Genomic DNA, 24,525 nt, shown 5'->3' on the forward strand with positions numbered 1-24,525 from the left:
AGTGCATATACAAGCTTTGTGTTAATAATTGGTTTTAATCTGTTATGCTTCATCTATCATAATGTGTCATTTTACTGATCTCCTTTTAAATTAAGAATTTTTATTATACGTGAATTATCTTTTTATGTGTTCCATTTTCATTGAAGGAGCTTTAAAAATTTGTTGCTTAGAATTATTGAAAATTTAACTTAAGAACGGTATTCATATTATAGTCATAAATAATTTTCAATCTTTGATTGAAAGCGCAATTAATTATAGATTCATTTTCTATATTCATTTTCTTAATTGTGCTTTCAATCAAAGATTGAAAATTATTTATGACCATAAATACAAGTTTGAGTATATATTGTCGTCATTAAAAAATAAGTAGCGAGTCAAAATATAAATCAAATATGCTCTATAAAAACGTTCCCGAACCGCATAATCTATTGTCGTCTATCGCTGCATTCTCTGCATTCTTTGCGGAAAGAGACAAAGACGCTGTCTCTTCCGCACCGCGATTCACTAAAATAGGATTGACACATACGTCTAAATATCAACGGGATCAGGTCTCGTTTTTATATTTTGGTTTTGCTACATAATTAAGCGACAAAACGATGCGCCAATAATTATCATACCGTGACCAACCTGACAATAAACTTTATGATTTCATTATGCAACTGTTTTTTTACATGATTTTTTAATTACATCTTTTAAGAGTGTAATTCAAAGTGACGATAAATATCGCTGTGACGGTAAGCGATTGAACGGCCTGGAAAGACTGTAACACACTTTGCTATCATAAATGTCTATCGTACGTACGTCTTTGAAAGACCGCCTGTAACGATTCTGTCGATATAACAGCGCGGCAGCCGATCGAATTTAATAGCCGTCGTAAAGCGAGGGTGACGAACATTTTGCGCGAATTTTGCGGTCCGCATTTACAGCTTGTGGATATTGATATTGTTGACATTTGAATACTGCGCAAGAGTATTATAGACTGCGCGTGATGTAAGACTAATCGATTTACGATCGCCGGCACACGATGAAAGCTGTTGGCAGAATTTTGATATTCACCTGTTAATTTCTCTCATCCTAAAGGCATTAAGATCGAAACTACTTCTAGTTGCTGGCTAAAAGTTATTTCGAATTAATTAGAGTTTAGAATTACTCCTCTTTTATTCTATTTCTATTTTACATTTTTATTTCTATTAATTTTTTTTTTATTCTTTATTTTATATCTCCTTTTCAGTTTCTGCAACAAGACAAAATCATACTCTCTAAATTTTGTAGAATGAAAATTGAATTCAAGTAATTATATTTTAATAATTAGCCGCTCTAAAAATAAAAAAAGTCTCTTATAGAATTGAATTGGACTCCTATTCGAGAGACTTTTTTATTGTTATTAACGTGGCAAATTACTCGAATAATTAAACAAAATCAATTTTCATTTTTTTAAAGTGACGTTGTACTTTAAGAGATTTAAAAAATAAGATGAAAAAATGCGCAATTTCTTTATGTGTGCATTCTAAATTGTTTCACAATATTTTATAATAAAATTTTATTAACGTAAAGATTTTTTTATGAAAAATAAATTATATTTTGTCGTTAACATAATTTCTTCAATTAGTTTTACTCGATGCCACGTACTGGATCGCATGTGGCGTGCATCTAAATACGAGAGATGCATTTTACACGACGATGACTTTTCACTTATGCGGGGAAAAAGTAGCAAAAAAAAAATCGACAGATTTTCATTGCGCAAGGAGAAGGCATTAATGTTTCTGCTCGAGTCGTGTAAACTCGTCATCGGGGTTCGAGACGCTTAAACACAATGATGCTCGAACGGTCGTCAACGGGTCATTGCAAACATTACGCGAGCTTGCATTGCGCGTGGCGATGCACCAGCTACCGTAGGGTCCAATAAAAGTTTAGTGCCAGTGGCGCAAGTACTTGGAATAAGTGCCTAAGTTATTTACTAACGGGAATAGTACTCGTAGAGAAATCTTCAGTCTGTGCACTCTTCTCGTCTGTTTTGAGGTGGCAATCAATTGCGGTGTCTGAAAATTATAAATAATTCGATCAGTAAGCACTTAATTTTGCGAATCAAAAAATTAACTCAAAATATAATAAATGAATAATTTTTTTAGAGTTTATGATCAATTTCCTCAATTTTATATTATATATGTTTACAATTGATTTGATTGCAATAAAATTTTATAGATAATAATTGATCTTCATTATTTGTCCATATAATTTCTATATAATAATAATTAAATTATTAAAGATTAATTATTTCTTGCCGTCAATGTTACTAGCTTAATGATTAATAATAATTACGATGCACATATCTGTACTTGTACAGAGAGGCAATGAAGATACGAGTCTTCGAAGATGTGCAGTTTTCACGGAATGCTGTATTCCTAATTACGTATATAGAAATGCAATAATCTTGGCGACAGAGTTGCTATATCTCCCAACTGTCGATTTTTTCTTCTGTGTTGCAGCTTATAACGCTTTGCAACATCGGCAAATCGCTACTTTAATAAAAAGTGATAAACATTCCGCGGTCGTTAGATTTATTACCAGGATATTCTTTGCAAAAAAAACATATTTTTATTCAGAAAGATCTTCAACTTTTGACAGGTTTTTAAAACTCTATATTATATAAAAGATATTATTGCCCGACTATTAAATATAATTGCAAAGTAAAATGTTATGGGAGGACCCAGACAGCATATTGTTTAAAATCGGTACATAAGATACTTTGAGATATCTTTAACAATTCTTTAAAAAACATTTTTAATATTTTTAATTGCATAAAAAACTCTGAAAGATATATTAAAATTATCTTATGAGTCGATTTTAGATATTCTAATCACTGGAGGGTAATTTTTGCAAATTTTGGACAACTTTCTTTTATTTTTACTACTTTCCATCATTTTATGAATCTTTTTTTAACTGTCGATATATTCTTCATTTTTGCTTGCTCGCCGCGATTATTTTCACCGATTATCTTTATCATCTTCTAAAGATTAATTTTCTTGCACTTGAAATATAAATCACGTTAGATGAATGAGCGATTACGCAGCGTAATGAATTTGTAATGCAGACGAGCTAAATGCAATCGCGAATAAAAAGGATCGCATCCTCCGTTCGGCGCGTGAGAAATTTCTTCGATCGCGAGTTATCTCGCTACGCGCGATGATTTCAGAGGCGTGGGTGCCGATCGCGCGTGGGAAAAAGACTCACGATTTTGATCTGTAAAGTTTTCCAAATCATCACTGTAATGAAAATTGTCGATTAAATATACATGCATTACAAATATAAAAAAAAAGGTATTTTGATATTTCTAGATTTTATACAACGTTCAGTTCTCCCGTTTTTATCTCCACTGCATTTGTTCTCACATTCGTTTTAGTATGCCGTCACACAAAGGTTGAAATCATGATCGGTATGACCTTAGACTGTCGCCGTTGGCCGTCGTTAGGACTAATAGAAATGTTCTTCCTGATCAAGGCTCCTACATCCGCACTTTTGTACGCATCTCGATTTGCCCGCGAACGGTAGACAACTGCCGCGACGTTGTAATTATCCATGAATGAAGTTCGCTTCTCGTGAAGCTAACCTTTCGCTTAGTATTTAGTTCTCCATTGAATGAAGAGGCTCGACACAACCGCGAAGAAAAGGTCGTGATCGCTCTGCCCGCGCGACCTTCGATCGTCGCGCTCCGCCAGATAAGCCGTTAAAGGGATACTCTCGATAGAGAACTACGTCGGCTTTTAAACGATGTAGGCATTGTACTGGTAAGGAAGAAGAAAGCAGTTTTGCCAGAAATACTATCGCAAAGTTATCAAATTTTTGATTAACCGGAAATACTCGCGTGACTTTTTTAACTCATTTTAACACAACAAGTACCTTTATTTTTATTTATAAGTAATTATAAAGGCATTTTTTAAAACGTAAAATAATAATTTTCAAATATTAAAAATTAAAAGAAATCTATATTTTTAGAAATATCTTGTTACGTAATATATTTAAATAATAAATTTATAACTAGCGTCTGAGTCAGTTGACCTTCATGCAGGTGTTTACGGATTAATTTTGATTTTTAGGAGACGATTTATTTTTACAATCAGGACGCGTCTGTTTTTTTTATCATTTAATGCAATAAAGCGTTGAGAATTTACGATATGTCTCGTACAATGGTAAAAACGGATGCAACACAGTAAATCCTTGATTACCGCATTCGTGGAGCTTTAAAACTATCGACTCCATTAACATCTATGACAAGACTGCGATTATTTTATCGGCCTATCGACGAATATGCTAACAGTCTTTCTATCGTGATGCGAGACGTACGAATTATTGGTCGTATGAATTATTCACGTTTCGACACACTCATTTGCGTATAAGTGATGCCAACAGTTTGTCTCTTATAATATCAACTTTATAGCTGATCGGTTTACACTAAGATTGGAAAGGCGGGCAGTACCTAAAAGGATTTTCAGCGCTAATAATAATTTAAATTTCTTTATCCGCGAAATTTTTCTGCAAAAATGAATCTAACATATACCTCCTGGAAAAGATTTTATTAATAGGTGTATATCACTTGCAAGGTTTATTGCAACGTTCATCTTCGTATTAAGATTAGCACGGACGACCTTAGGAATTAGAATTATTTGCTTTCCATTTTGTCCTTGAACTATATACATTTCATAATCGTGTGTTTCAAAAACGTAGTTTTACTAGTTTCTAAGAATTTGAATACAGATTTGATTCTCATTAATACGAATGTTGGTATCTCGCGTCTCGATCAAATGTGATTCTTGCGTTCCTGAGGAGTAGTAAAAGTTTGAGAATGACAAATCAATCCTTTCAACGCCTAAATTTTTATACTATTAAATCAGATAATATAATTATATTTAAAAAAAAATTAAATTGAATAAAAAAGGGAAATTATGTATGTACTAAAAAAAATTATTTAAAGAATATTTAAAAAAATAACGGAAATTAAAATAAAAATTAAATTTCAGACATTGACAAGAAATATGCAGACAAATATTATCATTCATTTGCATTCAAGTTGTTTCATTAATCGTATATTATCTTCTACATTTTTGAAGTCACTGGAATTCCCGAAGGACGCGAATTCGTTACCAATGCATTTTTTTAGACCCCCGCCAAAAAAGAAACGAAATCTAACTATATATAACCAAGTTATAAATTTATTAAACCTTACAACAGGATAGTATTAAGTGCCTTTTTTTCTAGCTTCTGCCTAAAATGTCTGCAAAACATTATCTTGATTTTTATTAGCACGCATTCCACGTAGAACATTCTTGTTATATAACAATTATGACTATAACTATTAATATTATCTCATACTGGCAAAAGGAATAGGGATTTATATGCGTGTAAGAAACTTTAATGGCGCTACCCTCATCATCAGCCGCTATTACGTATTACTTATGAGGTAATAAAGCATTATAAAGTAACAAATTTTTGCCACCTTCGGCGAGTCGCTAGTTAATGCATTAACAGCGTTGCAAATTGCAGAATGTTCGCATGATCTTTCCCAATTCATTAGAAATACTCGCGGCAGTAGCATTTCGTTGTACTGTTGAATTTCATTTTTTTTTTTTTTTTTCAGAACCTTTTATAGAAGATTCACAGTCGAAAGATTCACATTATTATTCCTTGAAATTAATTTTTATTGAATCTGTTACGCTTCGAGGAGCGATATAAACGCATTGCATGACAAAGCAATCTGAAATATGGTTTTTATCATTAATAATATCGCGCATATTAGGTCGATTATGCATGAGGAGAATGTAAAAATGTTAGTGATTACAATCTTAGGCAATTTGCTCATCTTATTATCATATTTAATTATCATAACTGCAAATGAAAAGAAACGAGAGATTCCTAAACAGAATTTTAAGAAAAACTCTAAATAATAATTAATAATTTACTTTAAAATATTTTAATGTCTTTTTTTGTTTGCTAATCTTATTATAATTTACAAAAGTATAGTATATTATTATGAAATTATAAGATGAGCAAATAGAAAAAAAATATTTAAAAAATTTAAAAATTATTATCATCAGTTATATCTTAATTTTCACTAAAATTCACTCTAGGAAAATTTATTGTCAATAATAAGTCATATGACGAAATTAAAACACAAGATTAGAAGGTCTATGGTTCTTAGAAAAAATAACCTTGGCTGAGGTATTATTTTTATGCAATAAAATACTTTACAGTTTTTCCGGGGAGGGGAAATATTATATATGCTTCTAGCAATAATATTATATATTCCGACTTCAGGTTTCAAGTTCGACGAATATGCGGCGTGCAATTTAAGTTGGAGATAGTATAAATTAAAAATTATTATTCGGGACTAAAAATCGCTGTGACTGACACAGGAATTCTAATCTTGTGTTAAAATTTATTGTGTCTTTGTTTTATCAATATATAATTTCAATCTGATTTGTCGATTAATAATGGTTCGTTGAAAACGTTTGATGTTCTTGATTGAGATTGTTGCTCTCATTTCTTTTCAGTGATGCATCAGAATTATTCAGCGCATTCTTTGACAAACACGTAAAATAACAATAGTGGAAATCTGCAGGCTCTTTCCTGTTAATTGTAATTTATTGGACGGATTTTCCGAAAAATTTACAGTTTAAAAACAATTAACTTTCTGTCAAATTTATCGCGGTCTCTCTTCACGTTATTAAAACTTTCTAAACAAATCCGTAACTACAGATGTTTCAAAATAGCTTCGCTGGTAATGTTTTGATATCGTGAGGTACAAAGCGATAGAGAGTAGCAGTAATGCACTCATGGCCTTGTGGACAAAATTTTCGCCATTTAAATGTCACGGGGGCGCCGAAGAGCTGTTTGTAGCGGTTGACGCGTTAATAACCATCGTCGTGCCGTGTATCACATGTGTTTTACTTATCTTCTTATCTCTATAAATTATCCGTCAAGGTTGCTTTATGAATTCTGGGTATGCCTCATCGATCGAGCATCTCTTATTCGAAGGAAATTATTAACGAATGTTATAAAATCTATTAATCGCCAAAAGTTATTAACAAACTTGACAAACTGTCCACCTAGGATTATTTCAAGTTAATTAAAAAGGACAAATTGAAGACGATATGTATAGTCTGCTCTTCTCTTCAGCTAATCTATTGATGTTAGCTAATAATAGGTTGTTTAGATTACATGACTGAAAATATTTCTGCGGTACTGCGATCGAATAAACTCGTTCCTTCCAGATAGAAGATTTCGCTTTTTATAGTTCGAAATTCGATAACCTTCGTCACGTCCTTGAAGTAGGAGAATGTTACAAGTCACTTCCCACGATTAGAATATCGCTCGACCATTGCTTGGCTCTTGATTCCCGGAATAATATTAGCTGTTAAACGCATTTTTACTAAATCCTGAATTTATCAGTTGTCTCAGAAGCTAATTAGGTGTAAATTATTAATCGAGCTGTTGCATTATTAATGACCACGGCTGAAATTATTTTTATTGTAAAGCAGTTCCGCGTTGATTGAAAGAAATAATTATTTTTTTTATTGTAATAATTTATTTTGTTTATAGGACAAACCTAATCGGCCTTTTTATGTCGTGCATGAAAAAGTAATTGATTCCGCAACATTTTGAAACGATCTGTGTAATATTTAATTCTGACCATCAATTTAATTTGCTTATCTCTGTGTCGGTAGCTCCGTAAGCTATTGGACACATTAATACACTTAATTAATATCAAATACCAAGAGATATCATGGACAGAATCACTACGTAAACTTTGATTAGACCGCAAATAATTTATATCATTTCGCAACATCATTTTCACATGTAGAAATGCGAATCGCCGAACGAAAAACGTAAACATAATTCGACACGAATTTACATTTCCTACGAAATATCAAAGGTATTGAAAGAATAGCCGCAGGCATGATGAAGCGCGCGATGTTACACGGTCAGTTCCCGGCTGTCGTAAGCGTGATGTAAGAAGAAGAAGTAGAAGAAGAAAGAAAAGAAGACAGGTGTGACCGTTGCGGCCTGTAATAAGAAGACAAAGAGCTTTGTATCGTGAGCATCTTGCGCGATTTCAATAAACTTATGCGTAGGCGGACATTCTCGTTCTTTCTCTTCGAGAGCACTCGAAACTTCATGATCGCACCGGTCGCACCTGTCGCGTTTTACATAAATATACTCACACGCGAGGACGATCTGCGAGGACGGCTGACGCAGATAATTGTCTTTCGTAATTTTCAGAGGCAAGAAACAGATCATCGAATTGAATTCGTCCGAGTTATCGATTCATGTTGCGTTATAATTATTTATTTACTTTATTTAGCATTAAAATTAAAGTTGTTATGACAATAATAATTGCTAATTAACTATTTCTAATTAATCGTTACAATTTAAAACTTCTGAAAACAACATTAGTAAAATTGAACGTTTTTAATAATAAATGACGATTTATTCTTTTAAATACGTATTCACATACCTGATAATATCATATTTATAACATACGAATATATTTTGCAACACTGTGATTTTATATATTTTTTTTAAACAAACTCTGTCCTTACTATTATTATTTACTTTTTTTTAGAATTTTATCGTAGACGTATATTGCGTGCACAAGCATCTGACAGAAGCGTTACATAAATAAACATATTCTTCGCGGCATTAAATCAATCTCGGCGACAAAGAGATGCAGTAGGAAGAAAACGATGTAGATCATCTTTGAACTAAGCTCACTCTTCAGATGGTATTTCGGAGAAAAAATCCAGAAGGAGGCCGTTGTTTTATATCCATTTTAATGTGTCCATGTTAACCGTGGTAGCCATAACCACCGTAGCCACCATAACCACCAAATCCTAAGCAGCAATGAAAAAAATACTTTATTATTTCCATGTGAACGATTTCTTTGTCAGGGAATGCAAATGCGTGTATGTACGTATATCTAAACGATTTCTTTGTCATGAGGATTATACAAGTTAGCACGCGTATGTAAGCTTCTCTTCACAGTTTGCGTGCAGAAACTAGCATAGGCTTGCTTGTGAACTTGTGTAATAACAAAATTGTCCTAGATATTTACATACAAAACCTGCGTATTATTTTGACATACGTAACTTATTTGTCTTACTTTTATACATGAACATCTCTCTTTCGTAAAGAAACGCAATTAATTCGCTACAAAAAGTTTTTTTTTAATTACTTGAATTAGAACATTACTTGATTTCGTAATTTGTTACAATATACAATATTGACATAAATTGTCAATAAAATGTTGCATTAAATAATTATAAATTAAGCATTAAAGAAATTAAATATTAAAGAACTTGCGAAAATTAATAAGTTGTACAAAATTAAGGAAAAACTATGCAAATCTATGAAAAAACTTATTAAATAACGTGTGTGTAATAAATGTTAGAAATAAATTGAACAGATTGTATTATAAATCACCGTATCCGCCGTAGCCGTATCCATGTCCGTATCCATGTCCGTACCCGTGACCATAGCCATAGAATGGGAACCTATATCCATAGGCATACGGATAGAAACCATATCCGTAGCCTAAATATCCCGGTTTTGCAACTGCCACGCCGATTGCAACGGCTAAGAGCAGAACAAGGTACTGCAACAGCCAAGTGAACAGACTATTAGACTCATTAAGAAAATTCCAAGAAACCAGTGCAGCTTAAATGTACCATGAAGATTATTAAAATCGAGGAGTTGGTACGTGAAATTCTTATTTTTCTTTTTTATAGTTACATTGACGCAATATATTATAATAAAAATATGAATGGTTTGTCCATGAATTAAAACAAGAAATAAAAAATATTAAAAGATTGCTAACTTTACATTTAATGCCGCATTTTACTAATTAAATTTTTTAATAATAATAAGACTTTTTAATAATAAAATTTTTTAATAATAATAATAAGATTAAGACCAATAAAAATATCAAAAATAAAGATGAGAAGGTCAATATCGGTCTACAGAGAATCTTAGTGCCTAATAATAATTTTTTGTAAATTTATAATTTTCAGCTCACGTAAACTGCGCACCACATATTTGTTGGTCCCGAAACACAGTTCTTAACGTAACCAGAATACATAATGCGTACGTCATAAATTAACTTGACAACCAGTTTGATAATACTGGTGCTCACAAATATCTTAACAATACTGCAAAGAATTTTAAATATTTTGTTTATAAAATAAAAGAAATTAGAAATATTATACAACAGATGATTACTTATCTGATGCTATGGTCTACTCGGTACGGCAATTACGCTAAGAAATTATCATTTTACATACATCTTTTTAGATTTCGTTCGTGCGTGTGGCAAAGCAAATTACTTAAATGACTGACACATTGTCATCGAGAAATATGAAAATTTGACATTAACATATAAAATAACATATAGTATCAACAAGTACAAGTTCCCATTGCACTTACAATCTTCAGGCAGGCCATTCTTTCCCGTACTCGCAATTATTGTTTATGGTCCGACTGACGTCTCGTTAACAATCGCACCGATTTTTTCTCATCTGTCGTCGTTGAACACCACTGTCCATCGTTTCTGCGACACGGGTGCTTTTATAAGAAAGGCGGGGTCCCTTCGCGAGGCGGTGTGCCCCCCACGAGCGGTACGTTTTTCCGGGCCTCGCACTGGCCTCCTGTTGTGCTAATAGAGAACTTCATTGTTACCCTGGGATTATGCGAATTGCGATTTTGCGATTTTGCATTATGAAAGAAACGGCGACACCGGCGATGTGCAGTAACGCACGTGTGACGGGGTCACGTAAGTCCACGCCCGACGGGGGCGCCTTGACATCCAAATTTCTTCTTCGACTTGCGATTGCTCGCGTGTGTCCGCGGCGCCATAAACCCCTCATTACGGCGGGAGAGAAGCATACGTCGCAACCACCGGTTGCGATACTTAATGCCGCTGCCGTAATCGCTAATCGCTTATCGCCGGCAATAATTCCCGGGCCCGCCGGCGAATCCCGCCAGCGCGGCAGCGGACCGGCCCCGGAGGAGGAAACGCTCTTCTCCGAGTATCGTAACCGAAACAGAAAGAAGTGACAGACGCTTACTCCGGCCAATGATTACGCAAACCGGGATTCTGTTACAAAATGTGAAATTACGTTGATAGACCGCGCGGGCGCGTTTGACATATGCGTGTTCGATTTGTCAATTGCGTGACGACATTCCTAGCGACACGTTCGATGTGAAAGAAGGCATCATTTAGATATTGAAAATGATGGCGGTCGTGACAGAGAAATTTATTACCTATGCTCGCTCTGGTTAAATAGAGCCGCTGGAAATTAGAATGATCGTTAGTCCCGTGTTTGGGGATTAAATATATGCGCAGAATATTATAATAGAGAATCCTAATAAAATGATGCCGAATTATAACGACACGTTGGCTCCGTAAGAGATACAAGATAAACGAGTCAGCTTTGCCAGTCCAACATGTAACATTTAATTAATTAATTCGGCAGAATCTCATTTCTTGAAAATTCCATCTTTCTCTCGACCAGGTATTCATTGTAAATCTATTTTTATCAAATGTGACTAATATCTTCTGACCCACCTTATCAATCATGTCTTGGCAAGGCTCATGTAATATACGGCTTACGTAATTATAGTTTCGCATAATAATGAAGCGGTTAATAGACGACGTATCACATTGGCAATTCTAATTCTAGTCGTTCCCATGTAGAAAGTTACTTAAGTGTCATCAATTTATTACATACATCGATATTTTGTAAATAGTGTAACAGAGAGCTGATAAATTTTTAAGAATTTTAAACACACAATTTTACTATTATTTTTTTCCTCAATCGATAACGTATGGGAATTCTTTTATATTTACATTCAATTTCTACTGAATTTACAAACAACACAACTAACAGTTAGCACTTCCGTCGATTGAAGCATCATCGATATGAATATTCCGCGATTGTCTTCAGTTTTATCGGAATACGATTTTTTTTTGTTACAATTACCTTCACGGTCGATTATTCACACATTTTCCACTGTGTCGATTTATTTTCCGTTCGCAGCAAACAAGATCGGATCTATCGATATTTAGCGAAGGATTTCCTGCGTGTTACGTAAATTGTTATACATTTACCTTGAATTAAGTGCCGTGACAATACAATTTTATGACTTTTTACAATCTTATGGGGATTTTAAGAAACACTTTCTTTAATTCAATAGTTAATTTTTAAGTAAAAAAATATGTATATGTATTTAATGCACTACAACAAATAAAATTTAATTGTCATATATTTTAGTTTAAACATCTTGTGTTCCAATTTGAGAGTAAAAAATAATTTTATTATTTTTTTATGTAAGTCAAATATGTCTCGTTAATGGTTATCTTTTCACGCAAACGGATGCAACTAATTGCATGAAAATTAAATGTCTCTAACTTTGCGTGTCTTGCACAATCGCTTTTCATATCGTCATTGGCGCAGCAGAGGCGACGTATATGCAAAATCGTATGGAGGCCACGAAAATTACTGGACCATGCACGGCTCCATACGTTATTACTAGAGACAAAGAATAATTGTGTGGATAAAGGCCGGCGGGGCAATAATCATGAGAACATATTCTACATCATAATCCTGAGAACGTCGTAAGGGAGACCGATGATAAACGTACGAATGTACGTGTCGCGCAGCGCCTGTAATTAGTGAGCCCGTTAATTATCAAATTATCTTTCCTACAGTCAAAGGTTGTGTTGCCGCATCTTCAAAGGATATAAAATTTATAATATATCTTTTTGCATATATATTATCAGTAGCATAATTTATTTTTAATGGGATACATAAATAATAACAGTCAGCATCTAAATAACATTACTTAACATTTAAAAGACTGAATATGTTCCTACATAAGCTGTTCCTAATTTATAAATACATTGTCAACTTTACATTTTCCTTGCAAATCTTCATCCGTGAGCCCTAAAGTTTTCGTTCGCACTTAAAATTACTGACATTTCCACCAATTGATTATTTTGAAACAGAATATTCCCTGAAAAGATTATTTTTAAATAAAAGATAATACTTTGACAAATTTCTAATATCACGTCATATTTTCTTTATATTCTTTATTACAATACATTGTAGTTTTAACTTTGCTTTCCTTCGTTAAGTTTGTTGATAATATTTCAGAGGATTAGACTTTTCGGTTCCGGAAATCAATCAGGAACTGCATCAGTTCTTTTTGTCCCGATGTCTTGAAGCGATTCGTACTTGGAGCCGGCGCTACCTCCTCCTCGTTGGGCTCGATGATTCGCTCGGGAGTCGCATTTTCCGTTAATCCGGCTGGTGCCATCGTTGTCTCGCCTGAATCGTCAGGTTTGTTCTTCGGCGGTATGTATTTCTTACCGCCGTGAAAGTAAGGTCCGTAAGGATGGAGTGGAAATCCAACTAGATACGGATCGGCATATACTGGATAGCCAACGGGGCCAACCCCGACCACAGGACCTCCTTTGAACACTCCATGGATGTGGTCGTAGGGCAGAAGATTGAAAGGGGAAGGGAATCCAGGGAGGGGAAACGTCCCCAGCAACGGCTTCACTAAACCGGGTCCATAAGGCGGGTACCCGTTTTTTGTCGAGTTATTCTGATCGTCATTATCAGCCGAACCTTCGGTTTGTCTCTCACTGTTAGTATTGCCATTATTGTTACCACTGTTGCCGTAACCATAACCATAACCGGGCGGTCCGTAGAAATCGGGTCCGTCATTGTAAGGCCCGTAACCGTAAGGTCTGTTGCGTCCGTTTTCAGAAGAATCATTTCTGTTTCTCGGATAGGGTCCGTAGAAGTCGCCGTATCCTCCATAGGGAAATGGGGAATTAGGCTCGCGTCCGTTTTCAGAAGAATTATTTCCGTTTCTCGGATAGGGTCCGTAGAAGTCACCGTATCCTCCATAGGGAAATGGGGAATAAGGGTTGCCGAAGTAGGGCGAACCGTAAGCTCGGTTGGTTCCGTTGTTCTCTCGCGCGTTGTTCTCCGAGTTCGCATCATTCGAAGACCCACCTCCATACGGATGATAATGATGATGATGGTGTCCGTACGGTCCGAAACCATGGAAGCCATCATAGGGTTTATCTAAAAAGGGCCCGTGGGGAAAGGCTGCCTTCGGAAAACCACCGTGATAAGAAGGATATAGATTGGTAGCCGAGTCCTGGATTTCGTCGGTCGGTGAGTCGGTATTAACGCGGGATTTCGGAGTCGCATCAAGATTATCATTGTTTGTTAGAAAATCGTAGGGTTTGTAAAAGTTCGGCTGTTCCTGGCGTAGGTAGGGAACCGAACTGCCTCCTAGGGATCCATCGAGTCGTTCGTTCGATTCAGATCGTTCTTCGGAAGAGTCCTCGTAGAGTCCTTTGTAAGGATAAGAGCGTGGTTCGTAATAGACTGCGTTTGACGTTTTATCAACTATGTTATTCAGGACTGGATGTGAATACAAGTCGTCATTTAGATTAGATATCCTCTCGGATTGAAAGGATCGATTGTTGCGAGTTTGCACCTCGCCCAGGATGGCCGGCGATAACACTGAAGCAACATTCTTAGCGAAGTTTGCTAGGATATCCGGACCTGGGTTAAAGAGAACGTTTTGATTAAAATAAAGAAAGTGCTGAATTTAAAGAAGACATGCTGAGGAATTTTAATTCTCTTCCTTCGTTAAATCTTGTACTAATAATTTTTGAAACAACTTGAACTAAGAAACTTTCTAATCGTGAACTAGTTCATTTACTGGTTAATGACTTATCCAATTGCATTTTTTATGTTTCCTATGTTGGTCTAAATTTTAATTTGTATAATAGTAATTATCAACATTATTATTTTAATGCAAATTTAACTACTAATTGTTTTTACGATTAATCATCCAAAAAAAAATTTGAATAAGTTATCGAGTTGTTTAAGTATTATATTGTAACATTTTCAAATTTGCAATATTTTTTATAAATGATAAGTAATAAATTGTTCATAATTAACAAACTTTAGGAAGACATTCTATGCTTACTGACTGCACTTCTTGCTGCTCTTCCACCATTTATCGCGCACAAGAGTGCGACGCAGTATAGTTGTATCTGTATAAGAAAAAATTCAATATATTAGATTAAACTTACCAACACTGTATTTACATGGAATAATAATAAACTATTACACTAGTAAATAAATAAATACTTTAATAATTAATAAGAACTTTTAATAACTGTTACTAACTGTTATTAAAAGTTGTTATTAAAACTGTTATTAAACTGTTAATAATTGTTTAAAACATTTTTATTTTATCCACGATGCATTCACAGAAATTCATTGTATTCTCAATATTAAAAATTATTAATTGGATAACTTTTATAATTTTATAATTAAACTATTATGATAACTTTTTTCTAAAAAATTAATATTAAATATAATAAATACGTGACTGCAATAATAGAAACTTTATAATAATTAGTATACGTATTTAAGAAAAATTCAATAAATTATTACCTTGCGACTGCTATACAAAAACGTTTAAGATAAAAGTGAAAGCAAGAAATATATTTTAGAAGCAAACTTAATATTACGCAGATTTATTTGAATATACTATAATGTTGTTAACATATAAAATATAACTATATGTATTATATTCCGGCATAAAAGATTATTTAATTCGGCGTTTGGCATTCAGGATTTTCCGCAATAAATTACGAACTGCGTAACGCACGACGAATAGCGTGACCGGCACGATACTCCCCATGGAATTATGTTTTATTTGCTATTGCGCAAGGAAAGGCTTATATGCATGTAAATCCGACGGTCAGCGCATCGTTTTAGCAGCGGGTTTTGCAAAATCTCGGTGAAAAGAAGCGGCGGCACACACACACACACACAAGTATCAGTTCCAGATACACTTATTATCGCGTCTCGTCGTGCGGAACTTCCGATCCTTATAATAATAGAATCAAACTGGTCTGTGTGCGGTCACGCCGATTGCATTTTTGCGAGAAATACGTATAGCAGAAACGCTTTCTAGCATATAAAATTTTTGGTGAAGTTACTTTCCGGCTGTAACGGTAATCTTGTAAAATAGATAAACGCTCCTGGCATTAGTTTCTGAGAAAGTAATTAATGAATATTAATTTTAACACATTTGCAGAAAAAAATTCTTTAGAGAGGAGAAACTCAATAACGGAACTTGTAATTGGAAATTTTCTTATGATTTATGTAAGACTTATACGAGAAGGAATTGTTACGTTTGCATGGATGTTTCACCGGCTATTACTTCTTACCCGTTATTTTATAAAATACATAGTTGAAGTTGAAGTAATGAAGGAAGAACTTGAAGACGTTTTTTAATGTAGGTATCGACATAGATGAATAATACAACTTTCGTTGTATACTGTGATATTAATATAAAAATACGAAATTTACATCATATTACTAACGTTTAAAAAATATGTGTGTGTGTGTGTGTGTGTGCGCGTGTGTGTGTAATAGGTTTAGATTTAGAATAGAATCACGAGATTTGTAACATATTATAAGAATATTAGTAGAATCACTGGCTAAATAAAAAGATAAACGACCAAATAGGTTTTTAATTTATGTACCGATTTTAGTGATTAAAGAGGCAATTGTTTCTATAAATATGAAATAAATGTAGATGTTATTAATTTTAAATAATTTAAAAAAAATATAGTTTAGACACTGCTCTTATAATTTTGTAGTTCGAATCAATTCATTGTTATAGAAAGTATGTTGTATGCTCACCGAAATGAAAATAAATAAATCTAAAATTGAAAGAATGATGTTTATAAAGTACAGCGTTACAATGCATTATGAGATCAGGCTACATTACTGGCTAAATATATACGTTATATTTTATTATTATTTTTCTTGTGAAACTTGATCTCTTAGAAAGCTCTGAAGATATAATTTATTAAAAATAGATGCAGAAACATGTTTCTGCTTCAAGATAATTGTACAAATATAAGATAGACAAGAATTCAAACGTCAAAAACGTTACTACAAGAGAAATAATAATGTATCGTCTATTCAGCGCGCGTTAAAAGAAAAGAAAAATGAATTTCCATTCATGCATGTTTATTCACGAGATTGACTTTAGCAAGTCATGCACTCGACACATATGCTCGTCTGTATTTCTTCGCGAATTATCACTATTACGATTTGGAATTAAACTGACATCTCTAAATTTTAAAATGTGAGATTGCACATTTCGATAATGCGTTTAACGGTTGTTAAATTTCTGTGTGATGGTATATTTGCTCTTTGAACCAAAACGGGAATATTTTAAAATTTTAAACATGTGATCCACAAACTTGACATAATTCATAAAACTACAATTTTTTCGCATTTTAATTAAGCAATTGGCATACTTTTTTAGTAGCTTTTATACACGTGTTTTTTTTATTAATGAAAATAAAATATTAAATAGAATATACTTTCTTATTAGTTTTTGTAGAAATTAATAAACATAGTACTTAATAATAAATCATTAAATATTCTAATTAGAATTTTTTAATATTTTTTATAAAACACAATGCCTAAAATTTATAATAAATTAGACACAAATTTTTAATCAAGTTATGTGTTACACTGCAAAGAAGTATATCAAAACAATAAAATACTTTCGTTGATAAATTTATATATAATGATTTATACAATTATTATATAAAAGCATAAAAAATTATTCTCGCGTATATTAATTCTAAACGAGAAATGCAAATCGCAAGTATTTTCGTTGACATTTCGCAGTTTGACACTTTACACAGATCTATTCGGCACGTGACAAAATTTTTTTTCCGTTTGCGATGATTTATTACGCTATCACAAAACGTTACAAAATTGCAATTTTGTTGCTTTTGGTTGCTTTGGTAAAAACCGCAATGGTTTTTATATGCAAGGATACTCACTTGCGAAGCGTAATGCATCGTGCATGTGACTCGTGGCGACTAAGGGACAGACATCGTGTCCGATGTCATTTATACTTTCCCTTCTTAAACGCCACTTACCCTCGATGTTGAATAATAGGGTGTAAAGGGTAGATCTTAAAACAATTGCAGCCTTTATGTTTTTTTGATTACGCAAATTATATAAGCTTTATTAAATTTATATGCAAAAGGTTATATGTGTTTGAAGAGTCTAGCATTTACATATATTAACGCATCAAATTTTTATATCTGGTATTTATAAATAATTAAAATAATACCAACGCAACATTTGACAACAATATATATTCATGCATTGTTATGCAATAAATCTTGATATTAAATATAATAATACAATAAATTTAGCAGGCAAATACAAAACAATGCACAATACATAAAATAAGTATCGTGTCAAAGTCTTCAACTGAAACTTACGAGAACATATTAAATAATGAGTATTAGCATTTATAATTGCGGATAATTTACGCAACAGTCATTTTGTAATACTTTAATTTTTTGGCATAAATTAACTCGGCGAAAATTACGAATTAATATTAAGTGCTTCATCTGATTGTTTCTATTCGATGTCATAATAGATATCGTACTGCGAGATGCAACTTCGCGATGTGGGTGGTTTAACATTCTTCGTTGAAGAACTTCGTGAGAAGAGAGTTCGGCTGACTGATGTATGCATCTGATGATTGATGGCAAAGTCATTCTAACAGTCCGGCAAACTAATAGCCAATCTGGCTGATCGTGCCGACGATACCAGGGGCGATGACACCGGGAAGATTGTAAATTTGTACCGGTCGAGGCGAAATTCCCGCCAATCGGGTCGCTCGGAAATTCGGAGTGAATATTACTGGACGTTGAGTACTGCTCAAAATGTTAAACTGTCTGGCTTGAGGCTCATTATTAACCTGCCCGTATCCCGGATACTTGGCGACCATACCGCTCACGCTTCCGTAAGGAATCCCACCTGTTGAATGAAGCAATCGTATAAGTAAAAACTTCAAACACTTGCAATTAAAAATAATATTACAAGGCGAGTAATAAATAAATTAAAAGCTAGATATGTGTGTGTGAGAGAAAGAGAGAAAGAGAAAGAAGTAACACGTTACGCATCGCTTTTACTTTTATTTTTTATAATAGTATAACAATTTGGTATTAAAATTATATACCATTTTTCATAATAGTAATCCTGAGATTGAAATATTTTGACAAGTATCTTGTTATCATTACGTGCTGCTCATTGCAAAAAGAAACTTGCTAGTTGACCCGTTACGTAACAAGATGCTTTTCACGACAATGACTAGTCCGACTCTGGTCTTACCATTACCATTATAAAAAAACATAACATCCGTACAAAATCGTTAAGAAAGTAACGGTAATGGTAACGGCGATATACATAACTCGTTATTTTCCTGTCATCGCTTGTTTTGCGCAATGCAATTTTTTTATGAATATATAACTTTAATAATTATTTCTATTTCTTATCTACATTAATATTTATTTTAAATTTAATTTTTGAATGACTGTACTTGTATTAATTAAGATATTAGAAAATTTTGTCTACATTTAACAGTTCCGAATAATAAATCAATGTTTATAAGTGCAAATTATTTCCACGAATTGTAATTTTTGAATTTGGCGTTTGCAGTATTGTAAATTAATTACACATTCATAAATTCATCAGACTTGAATCTTAAATTGTAAACATTCATTTTTTACGAACGAGACAGAACAAGTTGTTTAATGTCTTCTAAATGACTGGTCTATAGCGAATAAAAAATTGCAATTTTGTTTCATTATAACACAAGCGAATCTCGGAGATATGTAAAACAGTTTTTTTAAATCTCTGTCTGGAGGATTGATTTAGTCTAAAGTAGTTTTGGTGTGATTGATAAATAACCATATCGAATTTCTTATACAATTTGTAATGCAATTATTTTACAAAAAGCAAATTTGATTTTTTGATAAATGATGCATATCAAACTAATGAATATTTATTAATGAAAAGTTAAATTAATGAATTGCTATTCTGTCTGACATATAACTGCAGTATCCAATGTATTTGCTGTTTCTTCGGGTGAAAGGAAAGAAGGAAGGTTTTGTCATCAATGATCACTGGTGCTGCATTCTGTTGGAATACAATCTGAACTGTACTCAAAGAAATAAAATATAAAACTACTTAATTTATTTATTTAACAAACTACGCAACATTATATTTAGTTTAAAACATTATTAAAACAGATTGTAAATATTTTTTATATAAATTTGTCGTCATTAAGGAGACTTCAATTTTTATAGATAGTTTGATGAAATTAGTAAATTCTAAATGTTTTTTACAAGTATAAAATTGTAATTGCCTAAATCCTTAAATTTTGTAAAATAAAATATAAAAAAGAAGTAACATAAATTTTATTCATGTATCTCTGACTTAAATTTGTTGGCAAGTTGAGAAATAGAAGTCTGACTTACCGTACGCCAATCCATTCATCATTTCCACTATCCCTGCGCTATCTGGCGTTGCTGTCGATAATTTTAACAGTACCATGACGCCAAATAATAGAGTGGCCTACGAAAAATCACATATAAAAAGATACAATCCGGAGACTTCAATGCGTGGTAGAGAATATCTTTATATCTTTATATAAATGTATCAGGGCAAAAATGAAAATAATAATTATTTATCTTATATAGTGATGTTTCTTTGTTGTTTCAAAAATATACAAAGTTTTCTATAATTTTATATGTTATTAAGTTTATATATTGTACTTTAATGTATATTAAATTTTACGTAATAATTTATAAAAAAAATTTATTATTAAATAAAATTTAATTATATGTATTCAATTATTTTAAAGTTAAAAACGTTATTGATAATCCATTAGTAAATTGTTATTTTACAATTTGCGTATTTCCTTACATAGTGAGTTACTTGATACAAATTTGCATCAAATGCTCATTTCTTTATTTATATAAAAATGCAGTTACTTAGGTAATTACATAAATTAAACGTACAATTATATACATTTGTATCAATTATTAATTTAAAATTAATTAATAAATAAAGATTTTTATCGTGTAAATGTATATTCTCGAAGCTAGTTGCATTAAGGCAAATTTAGGCAATAGCGTACAGAAAGTGTGTCATGCTTTGCATATCAGTTTTCCGCTCATTTTATATTTCGTTGACACAATCTGTATTTGTTGCACAAATCTGTTAATGTTTTTAAATTGCTAAACAGCATTTATCCTCAATATTCTTAACTAAACGCGACATCAAACAGACCTTAGACTAAATAGATCAATAATGTAATTTCTCTTCTCATTTTATGAATTATTAAATAATTATTAAACATATAAAACGAATAACGTATCTTTTTATTAAATATAATTTATCTTTATTATTAGTGTAATAATTTGTACAAATGTTTATGTACTTTTTTTTTACTCAGATGTTGCTTTAACAAGCCCCGCCCTAAACATATATTAAAACACATTCTTCTTGAACGTATATACAATATTAAATTTCAAGTAAAATTATTAAAATCTGGTCATATATATTCAGTTCGATGTAATTAGCATCTTATTAAACAGCTCAATTTTGTATTTCTTACACACTTCTCGTCTATCTTGGAAGAATATTAAACGCGTTCAATCTGTTATTGAAAGCATCATTAAATTTGAGATATTATCTTCGCATATAAAATTACGGGAACCACTTCACATTCTACCCACGGTTTGTTACCACGTGATCACGGGACCACCCTCGGGATCACTCTAATTTATTTCCGGCCACAACGCGTCTTGGCGTTCACGTACCTTGGCGGGCAGCATGTCGTCGTTTCTAGTGGTGCACGACACGTATTCCGAACGCGTAGATAAAACTAGAATACAAAGGCAAAGATCGAATTATATACACGTTGCGTAGGTCGGCGTGACGCGCACGTTAACGTTGGCCAATCGTAGAATCGGCGTTCCCTTTCGATCGCGCGCGTTTTATTCCACCGTCTAGGATTTTATCGGAGCGCGTGCGAGGATATCGTGGGGCCCACCTTGGAACACCTTAACCTTGGAGAACCGCAGCCACCTCTCACATCTACGCGCTTATAGCTCCTATCCTGCGCACCAAGGACCGATTCCTAAGGCGGGTACGGACTCTCTTTGTATCCCGCGTTTGCGCTCTTAACAATGCTGACGAGCGTCCTCGCCAAATGACAAATGTTAACGATGTCCGTTTAGATTGGATATGGTTAAGTTGATAAATGGGAAGGACGTAAAAATTAACGACACGCTCAAGTTTTTTTATATTTTTTTTTTGTAAGAATTGTCATACCAAAATCGTTCGCAGAAGATCGTTGATGGCGTTAAACACTTGCAAATAAGATAAATTGCTGTCTCATTTCGAGATCATAATGATGTGTACATAAAATAAAATTTAGATAATAAATTAAGCGTAATGAAAAGTGGCTATGAGAGTTCGGCGCGAATTAAAGATGTAATTCTTTAATTTAAATTTAAATTAATACATAATTAAATGATGCGGATAAATTTTTAAATAAAATTTAAAAATTTATATCGCATTTTACATAGTACATTGTTTAAATAATAGTAATATTCGTTAACCTTCTGTATCTAATTGTCTGTTGATTGTCAGTTGATCATTTTTTTTTCATGTGAGAATGCTCATTGAGAAAGCACCTTGCAATTATTTAATGTAATTAGATCGCGATTATTGTCGCGTAATGCGTTTTTATAATGGCGCATTAGCGACGTCTACTCAACGAGGGAAAATGCTTGGAAAGTATCTTATTAGAGACGAAAAAATGCGTCGCGTCAGATAGCCGTTTTAATATTTTTATTATCACCTACGTGATCGCGCAGAAATAACTTAAAAAATGCGCATTGCATGAATAATTGAGCAGTGTCATATACGCAATTTCCTAAGCAGACTGACCGTCATTTCAAACGCTAAGTAACACGTCACGCGACGTTTTAAAGCGAATAAATTCATTACCTTTTATTCTTGGACTGTCATCAGATTCGAAGTGAAATAATCAAATGCCTCCTCACGATGTTATTCATTACACGTCGAATTGATGTCTCTCTAACTCGGACATGCATCACGGAAAGGAGAACCTCGAATTAGAAATCTTCGACTATATTTGCACATGCACATGCGTGATTTATCTGACAATGATGAATTACTTGCCACAGATATATGTGTATTCGTCACGCCTGTCTGAACGACTGATACTTTTCTTTTACTTAGTTGCAATGACCGGTGATACCCACGCGTACCTTTCCTTTCCGGTACAGAATTCCATTATTGTAAGGCGAGACAAAATTATCTTTCTCTCCGTTATGTTAACTGCTCAAACACGTGACTCGAGTAAATATGGGCTAACAACGCGTCTCAGATAACTTTATGATCATTGTAGTTGCACTTGCAGGAATATAACTGCGGAATGCTTTAAGAATGTTGCGTGCAGAAGGAAATTTATGTTTAAAAACATATGCATTTGAAATTATCTTCCTTTGACATCCTGTCTCTTAACAAATAATGTTTGCATTCGTTAAGTAACTTCATTGTAAGTTAATCAAGAGCTAAAAGTGCGTATTAATTGTGGAAAGATACGGCAATTAATGAATTAAAATTCTCCCACATTTAATTTGTGTTTCATAAAAAAAAAAGATAAAATAATAATCAAAAATAATATCCATCTCATCTTTTGTTTTAAATATTCTGCGTACGATTGTGCAATAAGACACAATGGTAAATCACGGAGCGCAATGGTTGCCCAAACGTATTGTGACTTAGCTGCATTACGCATAATTGTTCCGAGTTTCCCTCGTTAATGGATCGCTCCAGGCAGATAACAGCGCAATTATTAATACGTCGCTTATTATTCTGCACGAAAAGATTATCGCGCTCATGCGACGAAAAATAGATCAAGGGTATCCGCTCTTCAAAGACGGTTTGCTATTACATAACAAGGTTAATAATCCAGTAGACTCACGAATCGCAGCGATTGTTATGATAATAAATATTGCCGACAAAGTATTGCAGTTACGGAGGAGAAAGCGACAAAAGATATTAGTTTAATGAAAAACCGCGCTTAATCATCGATCAATCATTATAACTATCCATGGAAATAATTGATAAAAAGCTCGAGTAAAAGAGCCTTTAACGAGAGAAAACTGTGTTTGGTTAAATAAGTTTTTAAAACACCTCTGTTAAAAGGCGCAATGAAAAATTTAAATATAAATCATTTTATTATTATGATTATTAGTAACATATGTAGAGATAAAATGATGAGAAATTATTGTGAAGATAATTATGCGAAACTATTTACTTTCTCTTCTGTCCTGCATCAGATATTACGTATTATAATGAAATTATTTTCAACGAAACACAAAATATTGTAATAATATTACATATCCACGTATTGTACTATTTGTATTATTGTGGAATAATTAATTGATTACGTACTTTGCGTGGGAAAGGTTTAAATGCTGAGCTCGCGAAAGCGGACGAATTATGT

The 24,525-nt window shown here is 33.1% G+C and overlaps 3 protein-coding genes across 4 annotated transcripts; all 3 read right to left on the reverse strand.

The window, feature by feature from the left end:
• Positions 1–8,324: 8,324 nt before the first annotated feature.
• On the reverse strand, positions 8,325–10,623 carry LOC105204065 (fungus-induced protein 1). The gene is made up of 3 exons (XM_011173092.3): positions 10,474–10,623; positions 9,475–9,646; positions 8,325–8,885 (listed from the first exon to the last, which is right to left on the reverse strand). Exons 1-3 carry the CDS (start codon positions 10,489–10,491, stop codon positions 8,839–8,841), a joined length of 237 nt encoding a protein of 78 aa, XP_011171394.1. The 5' UTR covers positions 10,492–10,623; the 3' UTR covers positions 8,325–8,838.
• Positions 10,624–12,818: 2,195 nt separating this feature from the next.
• On the reverse strand, positions 12,819–17,977 carry LOC105204121 (probable serine/threonine-protein kinase clkA). Its single transcript, XM_011173185.1, has 3 exons — positions 17,960–17,977; positions 15,064–15,130; positions 12,819–14,633 (listed from the first exon to the last, which is right to left on the reverse strand). The coding sequence occupies exons 1-3, from the start codon at positions 17,975–17,977 to the stop codon at positions 13,207–13,209; spliced, it is 1,512 nt and encodes a 503-aa protein (XP_011171487.1). The 3' UTR covers positions 12,819–13,206.
• Positions 17,623–23,656, reverse strand: LOC105204066. Of its 2 annotated transcripts, none has more exons than XM_039450617.1 (3): positions 22,998–23,656; positions 20,456–20,552; positions 17,623–18,953 (listed from the first exon to the last, which is right to left on the reverse strand). In XM_039450617.1, the coding sequence occupies exons 2-3, from the start codon at positions 20,529–20,531 to the stop codon at positions 18,709–18,711; spliced, it is 321 nt and encodes a 106-aa protein (XP_039306551.1). In that variant the 5' UTR covers positions 20,532–20,552; positions 22,998–23,656; the 3' UTR covers positions 17,623–18,708. The 2 variants fall into 2 exon arrangements, with proteins under 2 accessions (XP_039306551.1, XP_011171395.2); XM_011173093.3 differs by lacking the exon at positions 22,998–23,656 and adding an exon at positions 21,803–22,239 and having other exon boundaries at positions 17,625–18,953.
• Between the last annotated feature and the right edge of the window lie 869 nt (positions 23,657–24,525).

Source organism: Solenopsis invicta, chromosome 6 (assembly GCF_016802725.1).
Source record: "Solenopsis invicta isolate M01_SB chromosome 6, UNIL_Sinv_3.0, whole genome shotgun sequence".
In the NCBI taxonomy this organism is placed as follows: Eukaryota; Metazoa; Arthropoda; class Insecta; order Hymenoptera; family Formicidae; genus Solenopsis; species Solenopsis invicta.

Excerpts from the sequence above, each read along its gene's own strand:
- LOC105204065 (XM_011173092.3), bottom strand. Across the intron at positions 8,886-9,474 it reads ATACGGCTACGGCGGATACG|GATTTGGTGGTTATGGTGGC; the intron begins GTGATTTATAAT and ends ATTGCTGCTTAG.
- LOC105204066 (XM_011173093.3), bottom strand. Across the intron at positions 18,954-20,455 it reads GATGAATGGATTGGCGTACG|GTGGGATTCCTTACGGAAGC; the intron begins GTAAGTCAGACT and ends TTCATTCAACAG.
- LOC105204121 (XM_011173185.1), bottom strand. Across the intron at positions 14,634-15,063 it reads AGCAGCAAGAAGTGCAGTCA|GTCCGGATATCCTAGCAAAC; the intron begins GTAAGCATAGAA and ends TCTTTAACCCAG.